This window comes from Austrofundulus limnaeus, unplaced genomic scaffold, assembly GCF_001266775.1.
Source record: "Austrofundulus limnaeus strain Quisiro unplaced genomic scaffold, Austrofundulus_limnaeus-1.0 Scaffold81, whole genome shotgun sequence".
NCBI lineage: Eukaryota > Metazoa > Chordata > Actinopteri > Cyprinodontiformes > Rivulidae > Austrofundulus > Austrofundulus limnaeus.
This window is the reverse complement of record NW_013952483.1, coordinates 731,692-754,771: the sequence shown is the minus strand read 5'-3', so window position 1 is coordinate 754,771 and position 23,080 is coordinate 731,692. Positions and strand designations below refer to the sequence as shown.

Sequence of the window (23,080 nt, the reverse complement as noted above, 5' to 3'; positions counted from 1 at the left end):
GTAACATTCTAACTGCTACATAAATCAAGAAAAAGTATGTTCGTCAAACAGGCTTGGTCATTTTGAAGTTTGAAAAATACTTGAAATTTTAAATGTATTTCTCAAAATTCTATTTCCCCTTTTAATTTTTTCTTTTTACATACATATATATATAAATATAAGATTGCATGACTCAAACCAAAAACTATGCAGGAATATTCTTCATTTTGGAAAGAAAAAAAAAACTGCAGTCTCTTTCATGTATGAGTCTCTCTTTCCTACCAAAACCCTTTGGTGGGCTCTTGTTCAGTGTTTATTTGTCTAACTAGTTAGACTGCTGTGCCTCTGGGCTGGCCCGCTGTCATCCCCCCCCCGTCTTTCCCTTTCTTACTCTCACGCACACACAAACTCACTGCCACACAAACACAATTCCCTCTTTTTCGTTTATTAAGTGTTAGAATTACGCCTTGGCAGTGGCTTAAGGTAATCCAGTCATTTGTTCCATTGGGCTGCCAAATCTTGTTTCCCTCGGCCATATACAGCGCTGGCACCATGAGAGCATGCAGTTTTTTTTTCTTCATGAGGCTGAACCTTGAAGAAAAAAAATGATGTAATGAAAAAACGTCTGGCAAATTTTTCATGTATTTGTTTAAATTAGAGGAGACTTCACAATCACAATCTTGTGACCAATTGATAGATGAGATTGATGCTGCGCAAAGTGACCTTTTTTTTTCACGTAAGGCTCTAAGAAAATCTTCACATACTGTATACGGGTGCTTGATGCAGCACTGGACATTGGAATGTGATGGAGTTTATGCAGTTTGCAGAGATGTCTGTCTTATTTCAAGTTTTCCTCTTTGAACCAGTATGAGGTTATCCAAAGTCTGTGGTCATTCAGTTCCTAATGTGCTGCAAGGATGAGAGCCAGTGACATTCCTAAATAAGATTGACTCCAGAGAGGAAGAGATGGGAGAATGATCAAAACAATGAAGTGCAAGGATGATGAGAGTAAGGAAAGGTGATAGAAAGAGGAAGAGGAAAGAGTGAGAGTCTACACACATAGATGATGCTGATGATCAAGTCCTCAAGGTGAATCATCTGTAATTACTCACGTCATCCACTGACTGCGCTCCGATAAGCAGCATGCCCTGAGAGACCGCTACTCACAAATGATTTCTCATAATGTGTGGCAATGGCACCAAGCCTTCTTTGTCTCTGTCACACATGCATTCACATACATTCACGCTGATGGAGAGGCTGTGGCTATCGGCCTACCGAGACACAACATGCTCCAGTCAGAACAAATTAAGAGCTTAGCCTGCCCAGGACGTTCACTCGGGAGCCACCGAATGGACTGATGGGGTGTGGGTCTGTGTGTTTGAGTGTGTTTGATCCAGATATACTGTTATCTGTCTGGGAGGCAGGCTGATTTCTTTGCAGTGTCCAGGGGGCTTAACCCATCACTAAAGACTGTTAAAGATTACATTCTCGCATGCTTTGAAAGCATTCTGCAGCAACAAACCAAAACCCCAGATGCCCGCTCTGCATGCAGAATAGAATTAATGGGCACATACAAAGTGAAAGTACATTCTTCACAGCAACAGGGAATACAACAAAGCTGCCTTTGCCAGGAACTTTGCCTATTGCAACAGTATTGTAAATCTTTATTTATGTCCCTTTTGCTTTCATTCATTTTCTGAACTTGCTTAATCCTGTTCAGGGGAGCTGGGGGGGGTGGGGGGGCTGGGCCCTTTCCAGTAGTCAACAGGAGAGGTCTGGGGTGCACCCGGGTCATCAATTTATCACAGGGCCAACACGGAGACACATAGGACAAACCATGAATCTGCAGACTCACACCCAAAGTGAGTAAAGAGTTACCAATGAATCTAACAACATGGTTTTGTGAGGAAACCGGAGCAACTGAAGAAATCCCACACATGCATGGGGCTTTTCTTTTTTTTTATATGTGCAAGTCAGACTAGAAATAGACAATATTCAGAGGAGCTGAATCTAAAAGGACAGATGTCCATCATGTTGTCAGGACTTTGTCCCGGGTGTAAACAAAGGAAACATGAAGCAAGGAAGCATGTCGGAACATTTTGCTGCAGCACAGATAAATAAGTAGTTGTCCAACATAGCTGACGTGCAGTAAACAAAACGCTTCAATTCCCACTACTTACGTTTTGCTTCGTCTTCCTTCCTGTGCGGTCTTCCAATGTGCCTCAGTAGCATTTTTCCACTTGTGAGAATCTTTCTCACACAAACCATTTGCTTCCATTTAGAATGTCTAGGATTAGGTGGTTATGGACTTCATAGAAAGACTGAAACATACAGACACTGTCAGATAACTTCTGGGTTTCCAGCATCTTCAGGTTACTGTTTTAGGTTTGTCTCTAAAAGATTTAAGTAGTTATTGGTAGGGATGTCTGAGCCAATTAAACCAATCAAAATAAAGCACAGATCGGGATCTTTTTCTTTGATTGACACTGTCAACTTCCAATCTGTTATTGTCTATGATTTTACATTGCATCAGACACATTGCAATACAAGTGGTGCAGCAGCTGTGATACGGCATTGTTGTGATAACAGGAAGGAAATTAAAAGCTGAGTGCAAACTATAATTTTCCCTGATATATATGGCGGTAAATGATTTGCTAACTGACTACATGCTACATCATGGTCATGGTGCTCTAACTTTCATAAGTATTGATACAGAGTTAGAATGCGTACAGATTGTTTAATCAGACCAGGTGTTAAGCAGATTCTTCAGTCAATGCACACCTCACTTCTTCTCTCCCACCCTTTCATGTCACATTGCATGCTGCTGACATACACTGAMGTGATGGCTAAACAGTAGCAGAGCAGAAGACGCAGTTATGGCACGGAAAAAAAAATGAAAGCAAGTGAGGAAAATTTCTGCGGTGACAGAACCGCTGCGACTTTATTTTTGCTTACAAAAGAACACTTTCCTTGTGTGGAATGTTTTCTGACGACTGTGCACAAGCAGTCATTATCAGTCAGCGGTGTAAGCATCATAACAGCTAGCAGAATAGTGAGGTAACCTATTTTTTGCAGAATCATCTAAGCCTACATTAGAGCATTTTACTGACAGAGTTGGACTCATAATCTTCACAAGTAACATTATATAATCCATCATGAATGCGGATGATGATAGTTTCACTGAAGGAGTACAAAAAATATTCCCAACACAGTCTGTTACAAGAAAACACATCTGTATCTGTAGAACAAACTACACATATTGTAAGTACTGGATGAAACCTTTTCTTGTCCAATCCTTAATTTTAAAGTACTTTAAATGATTCATATTAGTTTTGGGGACAGACATTCTTGATTGAAACATTCTTTATACTTAGCAATACAAACTGAAATATATTRAATGGAAAGAGGGGAGAGTGAAAATGTGCAAAGTGCATTTAGATGCCTTTTTTAATATTAATGAAGCAAATTGAATTAATATGTACCTGTAACCTACTTGAATAAGTGTATAACATAAATTCTTAGTTTGCTGCTAATGAGTATTTATGATTTATTTAAAATCTAGGACATTCTCTCAAAAGGGTTGTCCATCTGGGACAGCACGTTATGCTTCTAAGCTAGCGACATACAATCTGCAACTTTGTATATCATGCATTCGAGCCTGAACATTCCCTTTGATGATGTTCATACCATCATCAAAGGCATCATCAAGCTGTCTTTTATTCCTAAGCCACAATAAAACTCCCCTTCATTTAATCAGTTTCAAACTCAACAGTGTAATTAGCTGGGTCATCAGAAACAAGGCGAGGCACAAAGAAGAAACTGTATTACGTAAAAGCAAGTATATTTCCAGGACATAAAATGAAAACTAATATTTTTTTAAGAATAAAATCATTGACTGGTGGAATTTTTTTTAGTTATGGGTGATCAGTCAGTTGCATCTAAGTGCATTGTCACCTTATCCTGTTCTGTAGAATAGTCTATTAACAATCATTGACCTGAAAAGCCTTGAAGGAGGTGAGTTACCTTGCTGACTCGGCGTCTCTGAGACATGCTTGTTGCCAGAGCTACGTCTTGAGCAGCTCAGGTTACCACATTTCATTTTACTGTTCCTTTAGCTGCTTCACCTACAGCACAGATCAGAGAAAGCAGGGGCAACATCACTCCAACCACTGGGCCAGCTGTGACCATCAAAGGTCAGGGTCAGAGGTCAGAAGCACAAATGTAGGGTCTTTGTGTTGTTATATATCAATTAGGGTGCAAGGGGAGGGGAGTTACACCACCCTGGAGAAAAAACAAGGGCAGTCTGCTCACTTATTTACCTTTATTTATTCTAGTTGATGTACAGCCTAGCATTTTTCCCAGAGGGAGTTTCATAAGCTGGTGGAAGAATTGCCAAAGTAACAAATAACGTCAAACTGACAATGTTGACTTTGCATAMAAACAAATAACTTTTATTTCCCATATTTACTGTAAAAGATCCATGATAAAATTTTCTGAACAAGGATAAAGCATAAATACATTCAGATTAAGCTTTGTGTAGTGTATGTGTTTTTTTTATTTATTTTTGGCAGAGTTCAAACTTATTTAAAGGTGATTTAGAGCAACAGTGAACAGCATTTAGTGGATTTGATTTAATGTCAGTTCACTTTGCATTTCACTCCTTGAACAAAAAAAATGTACAGGGAAGCATGATGTATTTCTATCATACAAAAATCCACGTGTACACWATTTGCTAGCTAAGTGATGCAAAAGCATTGACAAAAATGTTTCTTGATTTAATGTAACAGCTAAATATAATGTTGTTTAAGATTTGAAACGAAAAAAAAAATAGGATATTTTATTAACAAAATTTGACATTTTACTCGTAAAAAGTAATTTATTTGAAATATGTTTTGGTGAAATATTCTCTCTGTGCAGCTTTATTCTGCTTCCATCACTTTGGTCTTGCAGAGAATCCTTGCTGAAGTGCAGGWTAATATTTATGACTTAATCTGGCACTTCTTTACTGTGTGGCAACAGCAATTCTTTATAAGAAATTTCATCCTGAGGAAAAGAAAGAAGGCAAAAGAATGCCAAAATTGGCAAGTATGGCTRGCTATGATTTGTAGTACAACACGAAAGAAAAAAAAAGCAGAATGCACGCTGCTAAAGTTATGGAACTGATTCAAAATGCACAACCACATAAAAAAGTAAAATAGATGACATGCATGCTCTTGGTCACGCTCCTGACCAGTAGAAGTCTTCTATTTAGTCTTGAGGTTGAGGCTGAAGGCTCAGCTCACGATTTTGATGTCTTCTCTCTGAAAATGTTTGAGTTCTATCATAAAACTGCAAAAGCGAACACTCAAGTCTGAACTGGAAATTCAGACAGCAATCCAAGAGCAATAGCAGAACCACTGGAGGCAGCAGTAAAAAGGTGATTACTTCAGTGGGAGCAGAAGCCAAATTTAAATTTCAGAAAGGTTTTTTTACCTATGTGTCGAGGCAGTCTCAGAATTTTTATTCTCATCTTGTCAAACAGAAAGCCAGCAGCTCATTGTGACTGTATTTTCAGAGTTTGTGAAACATGATTTGTTTTGATTCAATATCTGGAATTGTTCTGGAGATTTTGACCCACATAAACTGGTCAGAAATTCAAGCACATATAAAACAACAAAAACAACAAAACAGTTTCAAGTTCAAACTGACAATAATGGATGTGACGTATTACGTAAAGTGAAATTGGCTCTGCAGTGCCATCCACTGAAAAAGCATCTTTGTTTGCTAGATCCATAGATTATCACGAAAATGGTTAAAAAAACATACATTTTTTTTCTGTGTGCCACTTCACAAACACAACACATATTGACGCTGAAAACCAGTTTAGAGAAAAAWWAAAMAAMACAAAACCATAAAATACCATGTCAGCAGAGTCACTAATCTCAGTGGCAGATCTTGTCCTCCCATTRGTTTCTGTTGTATTAAAATCTGTCGGCGGAACTTTTTGCCTGTCATCACATCGTTTTAGACCAGTATTTATAGTCAAACTATTAAACCTGCGAGTACAGTCAGGTGAAATATTAGGCTTAGCCCCACTTTTCTACATTCAGTTCTACTGAAATCTCCAGTCATTKCCTTGTTAGTGTTGGGGCTTTAGGGAGCTTTGACTGCTTTCTGATGAATGAGGCGATGCCAAAGAAATTGTGACGGAGAGAAACAAAACACCAGTGGAATCTCTCATTTTTTTCCTTCTATCTCTGTTATTTTTTTCACTTCCTTTACTTTATTAAATGATCATATTATTATTTTATGTTTTAATAGACAAAGCCGTGGGTGAGAGACGAGACAGATTAAAACTAAACTGGCCAGCATTCTCTATTAAAATCACATAAATAGAAAGATAAAAATGCCTCTATTTACACATTTACATGCATTTTGTCATAATGAGCCCACTGTTCAAGTGATTTTCCCATTGCTCATTGCTGTGTATCAGTGTTGACCTGTCTGGACTCCAAAACTGAGAGCATGATCTATGAACCTTCCCGCTGTGTTGAATTCAAAAGGAATGACTCCACTCTGTTTTTCTCCTCTCCTCTCTTTTTTGCTTTCTCCCAGTGGAGGGAAAATGTAAGATAGACACGAACGTTCCTGGTATACACTCACATCTGTCTATACGTCGTAGCCTTTTTTTTGTTCGTTTGTTTGTTTTTCATAGTGGATTCAGCACGTTTCCTTTCAGTAGAAGTAGTACTGTGATGCAAATAACCAAGACTACAGCTTGAAAGTCCTCACTTTTAGAGAGAATAAAAGATCGTGTTAGTAAAAGGGTGGAAAAGAAACACTAYGAGATGTTTGCTAATATTTAACATTAATTAAGCAGCTTCACACAATTTCCCATCTGAAAAGGGAAATCAGACTTCATGGGTTTTCTTGGAGATATTTTCACAGCATTCTAATCGGGAAAACTTGGCTATGACAGCAAATTTGCTTTTAATTAATTAAAGTAATTTAGAAAAAAAATCTAGTAGTGTAATTTTTCACCCTTTAATTGTTTATTAGATGCTTAGTWTTCAGCAAGAGTGAATCTGGATCTAAATAATTGATCTTTGAATGCTTACTAGGTGGAGATAACTTTATTTTGTCCCTCCTATCCCTCTTATCTTCCCTCCTGTTTCTCTGTTTTTTCAATTCCAAATTCCTACACGTCCTCAACATTCTATGAATCTCATTGGTTTTGTTTTGTCTATTTTCATCATGACTTTAAATCCTCATTCGTTTGCTTTATATTTGAAAACTTATCATTACTTTCTGTATTCCCAACGTCTCATGTGTGAGTCCTTAAATTTATTTTCTCCCTCTCTGTTTACTGTTCTTTTATCCCTTCTTGTCTCCCTCTGTTTCTCCTTTCGACCTCTCCTTCTTCTCCTCTTTTCCAGTGGGAGGAAATCAGCGGGGTGGATGAGCACTACACTCCAATTAGGACCTTCCAGGTCTGCAACGTGATGGAGTACAGCCAGAACAACTGGCTTCGCACGAACTGGATCCCTCGGCAGTCGGCAAGGAAGATCTACGTGGAGCTCAAGTTCACCCTGAGAGACTGCAACTCCATCCCACTGGTCCTGGGCACCTGTAAAGAGACATTCAACCTCCTTTACCTGGAGGGTGATGATGACCAAGGAAGCCATTTCAGAGAGCATCAGTTCCTCAAGATTGACACTATTGCTGCTGATGAGAGTTTTACCCAAACAGACCTCGGAGATCGCATCCTCAAGCTCAATACCGAGGTGCGCGAGGTGGGACCCTTGACCAAAAAGGGCTTCTACCTGGCATTCCAGGACGTTGGCGCTTGTGTTGCTTTAGTTTCAGTTAGGGTTTATTTCAAAAAGTGCCCGTATACTGTGAAAAATCTGGCCTCCTTCCCTGATACAGTTCCCATGGACTCCCAGTCCCTAGTGGAGGTCAAAGGTTCATGTGTCAATCATTCTAAAGAGGAGGAACCGCCGCGTATGTTCTGTAGCACCGATGGAGAATGGCTCGTACCGATTGGGAAGTGTCTATGCAACCCAGGATACGAAGAGAGGAGCAGTACCTGCCAAAGTAAGACCTGTTTGTTTCATTTTTATAAAATGTGTCCCCAGGTTTGGTTTGTCATCTGTTAATGCTGCACGTTGTCTACATTCATTGTACATCACGTTTGTATCTATACTCTTCTGGCGTCTGTAGCCAAACTAAACATTCTCCGAGGTTGCAGAAGTGCATCGTTGGATGTGAAGGTTCTCGCACCTAATATCTGTCAACTCAAAAACTTTAATGTCAAACACCTAATCTCAGTGTGCCTAATATGTGTGTGTTTGCGTGCATTCTTTACGTGAGAACTTCAAACAAATCCAACAATCTCAGGGTGTCTTTGGATAGGTTGTCCAGTTGTACTGACGCAGATCCACATACGTGAATGATGTGTCTTCCAGCTCCTGCGTCTATAGCGTGCAGCACACAGTAATCCAGTAGTAATCAGTGACACTTCATCAGCTTTGGGAAGATCTTAGCCAGAACTGCATCGATGGGTCTGATAAAAGAGCAGGCAGTAGTAGGTCGTGAATAATGAAATACTTGTGGTGATGATTGTGGGTGCTGGTGGAAGCATGAGTGGGTAGTTATTTGAGATGGCTGCTTTCACTGTCTGATCATCAACAGTCCCACCCGCTGCACGACCTGCACACATGGTTTGGAGGGGATTGATTTCTGTTGTTTCTACTTGATTTTAGGACAAAACAAAAATACCACAATCTGTATACATTAAATTATTTTTCAGCTTTGTTTTTTTTAATTTTATTTTTGAATCTGCAAAACTTATAAAATGATAGACGGGCAATATTGATTTTACACTTAGTGTGATACATATTTTTATAAAATATGGTGGTGATTGTACTAATTTTAACGAACCACAGATGTGCTTTTAAAAAGCCCTWAATTGTGTGAATATGCAAATATTAAACAAAAGTTGATTTAGCTATTAAACTAATAGGSTCTTAATGGACCATTATCAATGTTTCTTGATACAAAATTAAGAAAACATTGCAGATTATCGTGGCAGCTATTTGTGTAATTTATGTTTTGCTTGTTTGTATTTTGTTATCTGACTAAGCAAAAAGGCCGAACAACAAAGGAACACAATAAAGGAAAACAGAAAAAAAAAAAAATAATATTCCAGTATGTAAGTGCTGAGGGGCCTCACATTCTCTTTGTTGTGGAAGGTGGCTGTAGTCCACAGGAACTCCATGTGAGTTCCTCAGGTCTCGGTTTCAGTTAGCCTCCCTCAGCTGAAAAAGCCAGACTCAAGATCCATTTGACAGCCCCACCTTTTGCTCTGCTGATTTCCCACAGTGGCTTTAAAGTTAAAACGGTGTCAAGGTTTAGAACAGAGAATTTGCCATTTAGTGTTCCCGGTTATTGTAGCTTGTCCCAAATGGTCCCTTGTTCATCAACTCTCTCCTCTCCAGAGGCATGCTCAGAGTTAATTAAAGATCAAAGGCAGTCTAACAGGTCAAGCCCCTGCTGTTGGGGCCAGGGGAGACTTTTTCTGGAATTCTGGACTCCAGACAAGACTAGCTCACTGCTCCAATGYGAGGTCAAATTCAGTTGAATTTGTCAGATCAAAAATATGTGATCATGAAAAAACATAAAAATAAACAAATAAAAAAATGAAATTACCTTTAACTTTTTTCAATGATATTAATGAAAAACAAAACAAAAACCTGAAAATCCTTGATAATTAAAGTGATAGCTGTCAAATTAGATTCCCCAGCGTTGTGATAAAATGGTGCTATGTAAAAAAAAAAATAAATAAAATGCAAATGCAACAGATCCCCTTAATCAACACCACCCCACCTCCACACACTCACATACCTCTCACCTTCCAGTCACTTCCTGCCTCTCTGCAAATTGTGTGAATGTTTGGATGTATTTGGCAATCTCTTATTAGTTTCAGAGCAGCCTAATGGACTCTAATAAGGTCTTATGTTTCCATGGAGTGGGACAGCTGCACCAACAGGCCTCCATAGCCCCCGTGCGCAGCCTTCAGGGGCCCCATCRTGCCGCTTGCTCTCCAGGCCCTCTGTGTTAACAGATAGATGGCCGAATGGGGTTAGGTCACCATACTCACCGACGGCATAAGAAGTTGAAAACATATTTACAAGGCTACAGACAGCTTAAAGTGATGGAARCAGATGTTTAGGTGATGGTTTCTCAAGTATTTACATGTCACAAACCTTCAAGTGAACAGTTAGGACCAGAGGTGTCAAACRTATTTGAATTCATTACTTAAGTAGAAGTATAKATACTATTGTTTAAAAATACTTTTTTTGGATGTAGAAGTAGCAACTCAAGCTTTTTACTCAAGTAAAATGATAAAAGTACTGGTTTTAAAACTACCTAAAGTATAAAAGTAAAAGTAATGAACACTTTAAAAAGCACACCCCCTCCCATATTTAAGTCAACAATGAGTATAGTGTTAAATTAACTGACTGGACTACTTGTTTCAGCCATGATCATCTTCATTCTAGGCTACATCTGCTACACATACTGGAATATGATGTGTTTTGTGTCATTCAGGTGTGATGGAGTGCATTCAATTCAATAGGGGGTCAGAATATTTACACTTCTCATCCAAMCACAATCAAATTCACTCTATCCATGGCTCCATGTAACTGGATCGATTTCTACTTATTTTTTTTCTGAACAATAAAATGATGGAATAAAAACAAGTCAAAGTTAAATAGAAACGAAATACTTTTTTGCATTTTTAAACATAAGGAGTAGAAAGTGCAGATAACTGAATTAAAATGTAAGGAGTGGAAGTAAAAAGTGGGCTGAAAAAATAATTACTTCACTAAAGTATAAATAGCCAAAATTTCTACTTAAGTAAAGTAACAAAGTATTTGTACTTAGTTACTTGACACCTCTGSTTAGGACCCCTAAAACTACTTTACCCTACTAGTCAACATTTTTATTGGCTAACGATGCAATTTGATTAAAATGTTATGTTTTTTTTCTTTTTATTAAACGATGTAAAGTTTAAAGTATTTGTTCTATGAGGATGAGTTTATTCTTGTCTGTGGGCATGTGAGAACAGTTGCCTTTGTTTWTATGCCAACCGTGTTCAAGGCCTTTTCAATTCACTCTAGTATTAGTGATGGTGTACGGCCAGAAATGCTGATGAAGGCATATGTATTTTTATTTGTGGCTCTTTTAAAATAATGTATAGATTTTGTTGGCTAAGGCACTGGCATGGCACGCATCTTTGTATGTGTGAGTGCACTTTGTGCAGATGACTGAATGCATTATCCAGTGCATATTCCTGCAAGCATATGTCAGAGATTTTGTCCTTATCGGAACTGTAGCATTGTCAGGTTTATTCRTCAGGGAGAAAGTCTGTGGGTGGATATGGAGTTAGGGCCGTACATTGTGTCTAGCAACTTCAATCAGCGTCCGGATTACTGTATGTTTTGTGAGCTGCCTTTAGCCTTTCCTCACAAATGCGAGGCGAGATCTAATCTTGCTAAGTCAGTCTTTCATCTGTCAATACAGCAGACCGAAGCAGGTGAACTGACTCCTATCTAACATCAYGTGTGAAATTCCAGCAACTCTAATTTGATCCTAAAACAGCAAACGGCTGCCTGTTTGGTAAAGTGTGTATGTGTGCGTCGTTGTGCGTGTGTGTCTGTGCGAGCAGCTGTTCTGTTGTATGGTGAGGAGAGACGCAGGTTTACATTCTTGCTGGATTCATCAAGACACACAATCCGGAAACTTGCCAGAACCAAAATGCTCATTACACTACAGAATAAATCTTTATGCTCAGACACTCACATTTGCCTCAACTTGTCTCGGCTTTACTTGTCTGGATTACTTTCTTTTATCCCGTTCTAAGTGGTGGAATAAAGACAGTCTGGCTTTGTAGACAAAACAATTGTTTGAATAAACATGTGTGCTTTGGGTAATCACCTTTAAACAGTTAGTCTTTTCAAACTAGTAAACAACTCTTATATGTTGTCACAAGAATCTGAAACACAACATTTTAAAATACATTTAAGTGAACATTAATTTAGTTATTGATATGTTGATTAGAAAGAGTCTTTGATCACTGCACCAATCACAAGAAAGTGCTTTTTTTGCTTCTTTTCCCTCGACCCAGGCTCWCTGCTCATCTCAGGGTCTGATGCTCTTGGCTGCTGGTTCAAAGCGCTCGGTCCATCTCATGTCAAATGTTTTACATCACTCTTCACCCTCAAGCTTAAGTGATTTAGCCGCTGCCCTCATGCACAGAACTGCTTCGCCTTCAAACAGTTATCTGAACTCATATTATACGTCTCCTGCTGACATAGTCACGCGAGCCTTCATCAGCTTGACCAGTCAGAAACTTACACAGATTTATTGTAGTGTCGGATAAAAYGAGAAAAGTTTCTGTTTAGTAATGTTGTAGGTACACAGTAAATGTCATCAAGGTTGTGAGTTTGTTTTTTTTATTTACCTAACCAGATCAGACCACCAGAACGGGTCAGTTTTGTGAGTTTTTTTTGTCCTTTTTTTAGAACACTTCATGTTAAAAAAAGTAAATTTTTAAAGCAGTTAGTGTTTATTAATGCAGTGAAGCAGATGTAATAAAAATTAATAAATAGTTTTATCGTCCGCACAGGAAACCTGCTTTCATGCAAACTACTTCCATTATGGTTTTCAGCACACATACTGCTTTTTGCGTTCATCATTTGTTGTATATTTTTCTGTCATACTGTTGAGGTTGAGAGCTGCGAACGCATGGAGCTGTTGGCTCTCCTCTTGTCCATTGAAAGGACTCTGTTTGCTTTTGTTGGCCTTTATATAACCACCAGGCTCTAACACACACACACAAAAAGAAAAAAAGGCACATCAGCCCTACACACACTCACAACACTTTGAAATCCTCACACACACACTCTTTCTCCAATGAAATGCGTTGATTGCAGTGACTATTTTTAGAGCTACATTAACCCAAAACACAACCCTTTTTCTCCGTATTTAAACATGTGCTTACATACAGTACAGTACAGGTATGTGTACCCTTTTGTTTAGTGKGTTCCTTTTCTCATCAGTACTGGGTGCATTTAAGAATAGATTGCTACTGTAGGATAATCTTCTTCCTTTTGGGTGGGTATCAGGGATTTCCAACACATATTTTTAAAATCAAGATTAGGTTGTCAGATCAGTGAAATCTACCCTTTGTGTTTGTGTGATCTGAGCGTTATACATTACATGTCTCCGTTGAAACACTGATATTCTGTTGCTCAAGTCTCCTCTCCTCTTCTGTTGTCAGTTTAGCTTAGAGTGGAGGTTGCTGCTGCAGCCCTTTGGCTGTGCGCTCCCTGGCATTCAGCCTCCTTGGATCCGAAAAGGAGATGAGAAGCTGGAAATAATAGACAAGCCCTACATTGAGTGCTACAGTGTGAAAGTTCTTGAATCATGACATTAACATGATACTGTTCGCCAATTTCAAAACTTCACCCGTGTGCACCCCCTCTCCGCCCCCTCCCAAATCACCGTCATATACGCTTATGTAAATCAAAATGAATGAAACACAACCTCTTTCTCTAAACAAAGAGAACCAAACACTCAAGCCAGGAAAGTTTTCACACACTTTTCAGGGAATGCTTGAAGATTTTTTTTCTTTGGACGGGTACTTGAGGCATTAGCATATGTCTAAAGTTAGACTGGATGTTGGTTGGACTGGTTAGGATTCTTACTGCATGGTATCATATGCTCTGAACAAGCACACCATTTGTTTCYGCTCAGTCCCCTCACTTCTGTTCTCATTAATATTATTTTGCGCCACAGGCAAAAAGCTTTTGCTTGCCTGTTTGTTTGTTTGTTTGTTGTGTTAGTAAAATATTTCATGAACCACTGAACAGATTTAATTGGAACTCTTAGATGGCACTGGTTGAATGAACTTTTACAAGTGATTAACTYCTGGAGTCAATTCAAATCAAGATTGCTGCCACAGCCAAGAATCCTTAGTGAACAAAAATGGTTGTAAAGCTGTCAGTTTTATAGACACTGAGCTAAAATTTAGTGTGTTAGAAACCAAATTATTAATCAGATTTTTAAATATCAGGGTGGATTTTGACAAGGTCGTAGCTGGGACTAATCTTCAGTATGCAATTCAAACATATCTCACATTATCATATAAGTTTAAGCATTATGTTGTTTCCAAAATTGGAACAAAACGGACAATAACTCCATTCTATCTTTTAAAATGGTATTAAAAGTTTAAAACTCTGTCATAAAAATAAAGCAACATTCCTTTTTTATTAATTGCAGTGTAGCATTGCAAATAAATATGTAAGGAAAGTAGAAAATATTTTCTTTGCTGTACTAGAGTAAACTCATAAGTCCACACCTTGTGAGAACGAAAAGTTTGCCCACACATGAAGATRCATCAGTACGAATGTATGAAACTGGGCTGTCACCCCATCCATGTTTGTTTTTTTTCTGCGTCTGAATGCTTTTGATTAGTTTGGCCATGTGTCTTCAGCATTTATCTTCCCATATTTTATTTATTATTTTTATCTTATCAGGAAATATTCACTCATTTTCCCCGAAAAAATTATGTCCGAGTTTGTTTCCTTTCCTTGACTCTGTAAACTTATTTTCTCTAAGTACAGTGGCCCCACACATCGTTACAGTTTATCATTTTGATTTACAAGGAAAGCAAATATGTTGAGGCTGACTCCAGGTCAAAAATGCAGTGAAAGATTAAATTGTACTTGGCATAATTTAGCTGATATATTGCTATATTTTAAACACGGTCTGACGTGTTTAAATGCATTTTTATATTAGGTTGATGTGTGGGTGTAATTTTTCTCCTAACTCTGTCATTTTTTTCTGCCATGGCTTGACCTTTTTACAAATTCTCAAATATATTGGCCTAATTTCTGCTTGGGTTGATATTCGGCTTACTGACGCCGACATTGGACTATCAGCAAACAGGATAACATCAACTGAAGGCTGCAGCCAGATATTTATCTGGTTTGTGTGTCCTGGTTGTGTCACCTTGACTTTGGACTGAAACTGACTAAATGTATTTATTCCATACATGGGGTTAGGGCCATGTGAGCTTTGACAAAACCTTCAGCTGAAAAATGGGTTAACTAAAGGCTTATATGTAATTTGAAAGTGCTGTGTTTCCCCACATAGGGTTTTATATCTAATAGGCAAGTATGAATAAGTTTGTGCTCATTCAAAGACAGTGTGACAAACAGAACAAGTCATTTTAAAATGTGCAGTATTTTTGTTAGTATGCTAAGATTAGTGTCATTGGCAATGAAAAGGAAAAATAAACACAAACCACTTAAAATGCTCTCCCCTACAGCCAAATTTTAGTTTTTTTTAGCTTTTTCTTAGCCTAGAGTTTAAAATAGTGTGCATCCCTAGTTTTTCTGATATGAAAAAGCAAAGCTAATTAAATGATGTTGAGAATTCTCCAGCAAAAAAAAAATTAAAATAAACTCTCATTCCACTAAACAGCAGGGGGGGTATTTGTCCATTAGGAGGGGAAGAAAACTGCAGGAAGAGTGGCAAAAAGAGAGAGCATGAATATAGTGTTAATTAGAGAATATATTTAGCACCAATCTAAATGTGCAAAGTGCTCAGTAAACAAAGAAACTCAGCGATAGTCCTATCTGCGTACAATGTATGGCCTAGACAGTGCACAAATTGCATATTCATATACTTAGGCTTTCTCTGCGGCTTGAAACATTAGATAAATGCATGCAGTAAAGCATGTATTTTAATTATTTTTAAATCACTGTCTGCTTCTCCATCCCTGCACCCACATAGTAGTCCATACTAGTTGATTCTGTGTGTGCATCAAGTGTGTGAGAGTGTGTTTCTGGCATGCAAAGCAAAAGAAGCTGCAGCCAGGGTTGCAGAAAAGGTCTGTTCATTCTGGCTATTATTGCCTGTTTGCTTTTCTCTTTGTGGACCTTCCAATGCAGGCCGGGGGCAGTGGGTAAGCCTGTCACCCCGGGGCCCTGGTGCTGTTGGGACATCAAAGCTGCTGGTAACCACAGGCTCAGGAATTCAACTTAACTCGACCCCCCCCCCCCCACACACACACACACACACACAAAAACGCACAGAAAGATACCCAAATGCACGAAAACTGAACCATACCTTCACACTAATGAGGGGTTGGAAACATCACTTGTTTATTTATCAGAGAGGCCTTGATAGCTGACCAAACAACTCTGTAGTGGTTTCTTTACACAAGTTTTGTGCGTGTGTGCACCTACAATGTGTGCAAATGCAACGTGTCAGCATGTTTTCATCGTTAGACTGAGCTCTTGAACGTGTCAGGAGATAGGCAAGGACAGAGGGATGAACATGGCAGGAAACATCTTGCTTGATGCACGGCGAATGTTTGGATACACTTGTCATTTAACAGGAGAGCGAAGTGGTGGAGTAGAACACAAGAGTTACTTTGTCATTTCTGATAAATGAGAGGGAGCAAGCTGGAGAGATGACAAAAAAGGACAGGAAGAAAATAAAAAAAAGGTCTATCGTTGTGACATAAACTTATTTAGCACAACAGGCTTGTTGCTCCATGTAGTATTTAAATATATTCTGTCCCTTTTTTATTTTTATTTTCTTCATTTCTGTTGACTCAGACAAAACACCAAAGTAAAACAAGTTACTCCTGGTTGAAYGTGTTTTATGTGATATTGCTGTAAAGTGTCCCATTTAATCTAAACACACCCTCTACATGTAACAATGTGAGCGGTTGTCAGCAGCATCATCTCGTTGAGTTCCAAAAGGATTTTCGGTCTCATAAAAAAAAACCCCACCAAGATTAAAAATATTCTGTTAGAGCAGCTGCCTGATCTTGTCACAYTGCTGCATCACAGATGTCGGTGCATGACAACTTGTTTATTTTCACAAACACTGCATTTTTTTCCCCTAGTGATAATTCTGAAGCACAGTGTAACTGTATCAACAGTTCCCACTGATGTTTTAACATGTTAGACATCTGTCAGCAGATATCCCACATCTACTAGCAAAATTTCAAAAGCTTTTTAGAAGCATTTATATGCCTTTTGTGATTTGTGCTGTTATTTTGCAATAAAATAAAAAAAACACCTTCTATTGACTTTGTTATGTTTTGTTTTTATTTTACACGTTATTAGTTTTTGGCATATTATATTTTTCGGTTCCTGCTGCATACTTTTATTTTTGAATGTGTCTTTTTCTCAGCCCTGTTGGCTGCTGTTATTGACCTTGCTGTAGTAACCTTTGTGTTCATTTTGTTTGTGTCTTCCATTTTAATAAGGTTGGTAGGAGGCAAAGCATCAGAGCTCCTCTGGGATCATTATTCACTTACGTGCACAAGGGTGAGACAGAGAGAAAAAGAGAATGAGGGCATGACATAAGGGTGAGAAGCACGTCTTTCAGTATAGAGAGGTCATTAGCAAACCAGAAATGAGCTGGGGAGAGGGAAGGGTGACAAAGTGCTTACTACAGCAGGAAGCACTTCCTAATATAACACATACAGCAACCTGAATTCTGATCAATTGGAATGATTTTTTATTTACTTGTTCATTTTAATAAAAAGGTCCCTTTTTACATTTTTTAATGTTAGATTATGAGTTTTGAGATTATGGCTAAGTGATATAGCTACTTATCTACATCCGTATCCATATGTTGCGGGTGTTTCGGAGAAATTGAGACGTTTATTTTCTAAACATGATGTCCCAGTGGCTTTCAAACCCCAAAACACATTACGGCAAAGGCTGGTTCACCCCAAAGATCCGGTGCCCCGGCACAAACAGAGCAATGTTGTATATGCTGTTAAGTGCCAGGAGGACTGTGACCAGTTATACATCGGGGAAACAAAGCAGCCACTGTTCAAAAGAATGTCCCACCACAGGCGAGCTACATCTAATGGCCAGAACTCTGCAGTTTTCACTCATTTACAGGCCAGCGGTCACTCTTTCAGAGATGAAGATGTTCTCGTTCTTGATAGAGAGGAACGTTGGTTTGAGAGAGGAGTAAAAGAAGCCATTTTTGTGAAGAAAGACCTTCCATCATTAAACAGAGGTGGAGGCCTCCGTTTTCAGTTGTCCCCCTCCTACAGTGCTGCTATTGCCAGCATCACTCCACCCCCTGTTAACAATAGGTGTTAATTAGGTGTCAACGATAGCCATGTGATGTGAGTATCAGTCACATGGAGGCAGGGCTTAAAAGCCTGAATTTTGCCTGAAACTCTCAGAMTGAAGAAGTCTCTTGGAGGAGAGACGAAACGTTTCATTAGAGAAGAACCCGTCCAGAACACCTATACAATTTTTTTCTTTTTTTTTTCTTTTTTTTTTTATTTATCTACACCTTTTTCAGCAGAAAAAGCACATTTTTTAACCACAAGCATAACAATTTGTTGGGAAGACATTTGGAACTTGCATTTCTTGGCAACAGGCAAGACAGTGCAATGTTTAGCACTGCCTCACACCAAGAATCTACTAAGGTTAGGCAACATTATGTTGTGCGCAATTAATTGTCAGAAAAACTGTCAATTAAAATATGTCACCTTGCAATTACTGCAATTAGTGCCATGAGATGACATATTTTTGTGTTGGATGCACTTTCACTATGAAGCATTTGATCATGTGGCGTATTGAGTTACTAAACATATGCTGACACTCCATATAATGGAAAAGATGGATTTCTACTCAGTTTACTTTTTTTATCTTGCTAAAATGAAGAAATGAGTTTGTAAGGAATTTTAAAATGAGTGGTTTAAAGTCAAAAACATACAAGTCATATTATTTTTTACTGACTAAATGCCACAATTAATCATGACAATTTTGGTTTTGCCAATATTGCTTAGAAGCGCCTGGGTTTTTAATATTGGCTTTTCTGTGTGAAGTGTCCATGTTTTCCAGGAATAGGGTTTCCCCGTTCACTCAGGTTTTATTTCTTAGTTCTAAAACATGCATGTTAGATTAACTGTCCATTCTAAATTGTTTCAAGGTGTGATTGTGTGCATGCATGGTTGTTATTCTTGTATGTTTTTTTTCTGTTAGCCCTATGATGAACTGGTAACCTGTCCAGGGTGTGCTGTAAGATAATTCACATAAAGGCGGTATAACTTTAGGAAAATTACTTTTTTAACTTTTTGTGTGTGTGTAATTGAAAAAGTATATGCCTCCAACTTAAATCTAAAGTCCCTATTTGTGAATGAACATGACCTTAACCATCATCCCGTTCACTGTGGTCACAGATACTCTAGATTACATCTTGTCTTGTTAAAATGATCCTTAGACTAACTGTCCTTTAGCCTTCCCACTGCCAGTTGATAGGAAAAAGGTCTCTGCACTCATACATGGCTTACTGAAAGATCCCTATCCCCCCACAATGAGCCAAGTGGTGACATTTTACCTTCATCACTGGTGGTTAACTTTGAAATGATGTCAGATGGAACGACTCGCCCTCTGGTGTGTGTGTGAGTACGTATGATTGCTTGCATCTGCAAGATAGGAGTAGTTTGTTTGCGCGTGAAAAATGTTCTGCTGTGGTGCACGCGTATGAGTGTGCGTCACTTTGTGTGTGGTTATTAAAGGCAGTCAGGCCTCAATGATCAACCCTTTAGCTGTCCCTGYGCAGCAAATACAAACGTACATTCTCCGTGCAGCTTAGTGTGGAGACTGCTGCCTTAAAGTCTGTGCATACATGCTGTACTGTGTGCATACATGTATGTAACTTTCCTATCCTGGGGTTTGTTATTTTGCTATTTACGACCAATCTCAAGCAGTCTAGAAATAAAATATTTTGTCATTTAACTACTGCAACTGATTTCCCTTAGTTTAAAAAAACAAAGATATAATGCTGTAATGATTTGGGAAGAAAGTTCTAGTAACGCTGTCTTTGTACAGCTTATTATTATCAAAACAATATAAGGGGTGTGCGTGTATTTTACAGGCACATACTTCAGTTCTATACCACAGACAAGTAACTGTTATTTGTTATGGAAAAGTTGACTTTGCATCATAGCCTATTTGAACACCTTGAAATTGTCATCTAACTCTTTAAGAACATCCTACAGTTTTTGACACTCCCACTTCAGTGCATCTTCATAACAGTGTTTGACACTGATTACAACCGTAGGAGAGTTGTGTTTTGTTGTAAAGAAGCAACTTCATATAATAATGGTTTTGTAAAGTGGCAACTTAGTATACAGTTGAAACTTAAGCTTGGGTTWTACTTCAATAAGACGTGAGACAGCGGGTTGGTGATTGTGTCATTTTGGACGTCTTTCCTGAGCAAATAAAAATGGGTTGAAGACGTGGCGGGCCRTAAATTATCATCCCTCTGCCCTCCCACAGCTCATAAAAGTACATAAACAACAACAACGATGGCTGGGTATTGTTTTTTTTTTTAATCACTCGATCAGTGTTTTGTTGGGTGAAGAGTCTGCAGAGGAAAAACTTTTTTATGTTAACGATGGTGATGGAAAAAAGACGTGAAAATCAAATGCATGCTCACGAAGGATCCAAAAAGCTACTCGTCCAGCTCTTTTAACAGCTGGCTTCAGACAAAAAAAAAAAAAAAGGTGAAGGTGGAGCTGATCGGAGTCCAGCTCCTCAGCACTCCGCAGGCTGGACTGTCGTTTGCTCCTCGTGAACAAACACCCACAAAGTTCCAGTCAATCACATGCTCTGAGTCGCAAGGTCCTCATCCAATAGCTCTGACTGGGGGCAATGCATACAACTGCTGGGGGTGTTGCAGTGGGAGAGCATGCGGAAGTTGCACAATTTTTTTGTCATTCTGCAGGGGGAGCAAGTTGTGTGGCTTGACGCACAAATCAGCCTTTACCCAAATGATCTCACGTCAGACCCAGACGGTACGTCTTCTGAGGAACCGGAGTGAGTGCAGAGGCTCTTACAAGACGTTACAGCTTGATAATATATCTCCCAGTCATCCTCTCATACATATATGTAAATGTTAAGCTACTTTTTTGTGAAAAAAATATGGATCTTTATGAAGTTATGTTTTTCAATGAAATAGTGAAGGTCCACCATTTTTAAGGTACATTTTGCTAGTCTGGAGTAGCTGTGTGGAGTAGGTGTGGGTGGTTCCTGTGAGGCGGGATGCTTGGATAAGTGAAAGCAACACTCTGGTATGTTTTTGACGAGGGAATGATGTTATTAAAGTTGGTTTTGCACAATACGCCTCCTTTAACAAATGCATCACGTACATTTGTACATGTTGCTCTTTTACTAAAAAAGCACACTTTAGTTTTAAGCTGTGATAACATTATTTTGATTTGTTTTGTCACTGATGCAGCTCAGTATTTCTAGCTGGCCCCATCATCTTAGCCCCTGAGGTCAGCGTTCATCAATGGCAGACTTTGTGCCAACAAGCACTTGTGCTGCCAAAACTGCTTCTTCCCTCAAACTAGAGGCCTCTCCATCCGTTTTTGTCTCTCCAGCCTCTCCTATAAGGCCTCAAAAGAAGTGTCATTTACACCCGGACAAAGGATCCAACCTTTAAAGGTTGAGGGATGCTTCAGAGATGAGCACTGACCTTTCTTGCAAATTACACACACTCACATATTCACCTACAAATAACATGGATGGTTGGAAGAGGTGGGAAGATTAGTTGGGCAAAATGGCAGACAGCAGTGTCCAACAAGATTACTGTACTCATCATCCACAGATTTCCCGCCTTTGGTTATTCATTTCCCTCCACCTCTGTCTGCTCAAATGGATGGCAGCAGACATTTGTCAAGGTGAAGGAAGCGCAGCCCACGCCCTCCGATACAACAGAGCATTTTTTTCCATTTCTTCCGCTCTGCTAGTCTTTTCCTAGGGTTCAATTTCAGCACCTGGAGGTGACGGCGAAGTGCAAAACCTGGACAAATGCTGCAGGAATCTCACTGATTAATCCAGGACCCGTGTTGCTCTTCAGCTGGTTATGAATTGCTTCTGATTCAAACAGCTGTACTGATGTTGCTGTTTCATTGTCATCTTCCAGTAAATGCAGTTTTGGAGACTCTAAATACATAACTGTCAGGAAAGTGAACTGATTTGAATAAAATGAATACTAAACAATGAATAAATTATAGCATTTTGTGGTGGTGAAATGGCATTTCATCCGTCGTAGTTGTGTTCAACAAGAAGACTGAAAGGAAGGGTGAAAAAACACTCATTACATTTGTTTAGAAAATAACTGTAATACACTTGCTAATTAAATAAACTGTGTAAATTGTGTGTTCTCAATCAGTGACTTTATGTTGCATAGGTTGTTTGCATGTTTCTGTGGCAGGGACAGGTGGGGATTACAGCTCAGTGCCAGGGGTAATTGAGCTGTATGGTATTGATGAGACCTCACCGCTAATGAGCTTTAGCCAATTAATCCATCGATTTACATGTAAATGGCTCCTGAAAGGTTACTGGCTGCAACTGAGATCTGCATGTATTTACCATGCTAATGCCTTGCTGAGTGACACATCAGCAYGTATGCAGTTTTTAATWGGTAGAAAGATGGAAAATGTCACASAAGTCAGAGTGGTTGCTGTACCCTTGATGAACTGAACATTGCATTATGACCAAGTAAGATGCAAACATTGTATGTCACCAATCAACAAGTGTACACAAATTATGCTTGGAATATGAAATTATTTGACTTTTATACATTCACTTCAGTTTATAGATGTGTCTGCATTTTTGTTTTGCAAGTTGTGTCCATGCAATTTACTTCAGCTTGGTTTAAATTGTACCTTCAAAAAATACCACAGGGATGGAGTAAGTTAGTTATATTGTAAGTAGCATTGGGAGCTTCTTTTAAGCAACTTCATAAAATATTTGCATTCACACAATCATTTAATTAATTGTTGTTGATTATATTTTTTGTTCTCTATTTTAATTTTTTGTTATTTTTCTCTTTGTGAAAAACTGTGCAATGTTTGTAACTGTGAAAGGTGCTATGGGCTATAAATAATGCTTACTTACTTGCATCACTTGTTTGCGAACCCATTAAAGACCAACAAAATGCACAGTTTGAGATAGAGTCCATACTGAAGGTACAGTATAAGGAAGGTTAATAT

General features: G+C 38.7%; 1 protein-coding gene across 1 annotated transcript in view; it reads left to right on the top strand.

The window, feature by feature from the left end:
- The window catches only part of epha3 (eph receptor A3), a gene marked incomplete in the record, with an annotated part of 93,976 nt that overhangs the window by 8,463 nt on the left and 62,433 nt on the right, over positions 1-23,080 (top strand). The window contains 2 exon segments of the mRNA XM_014011503.1: positions 6,574-6,585; positions 7,395-8,055. Coding sequence (XP_013866957.1) covers positions 6,574-6,585; positions 7,395-8,055 — 673 coding nt within the window.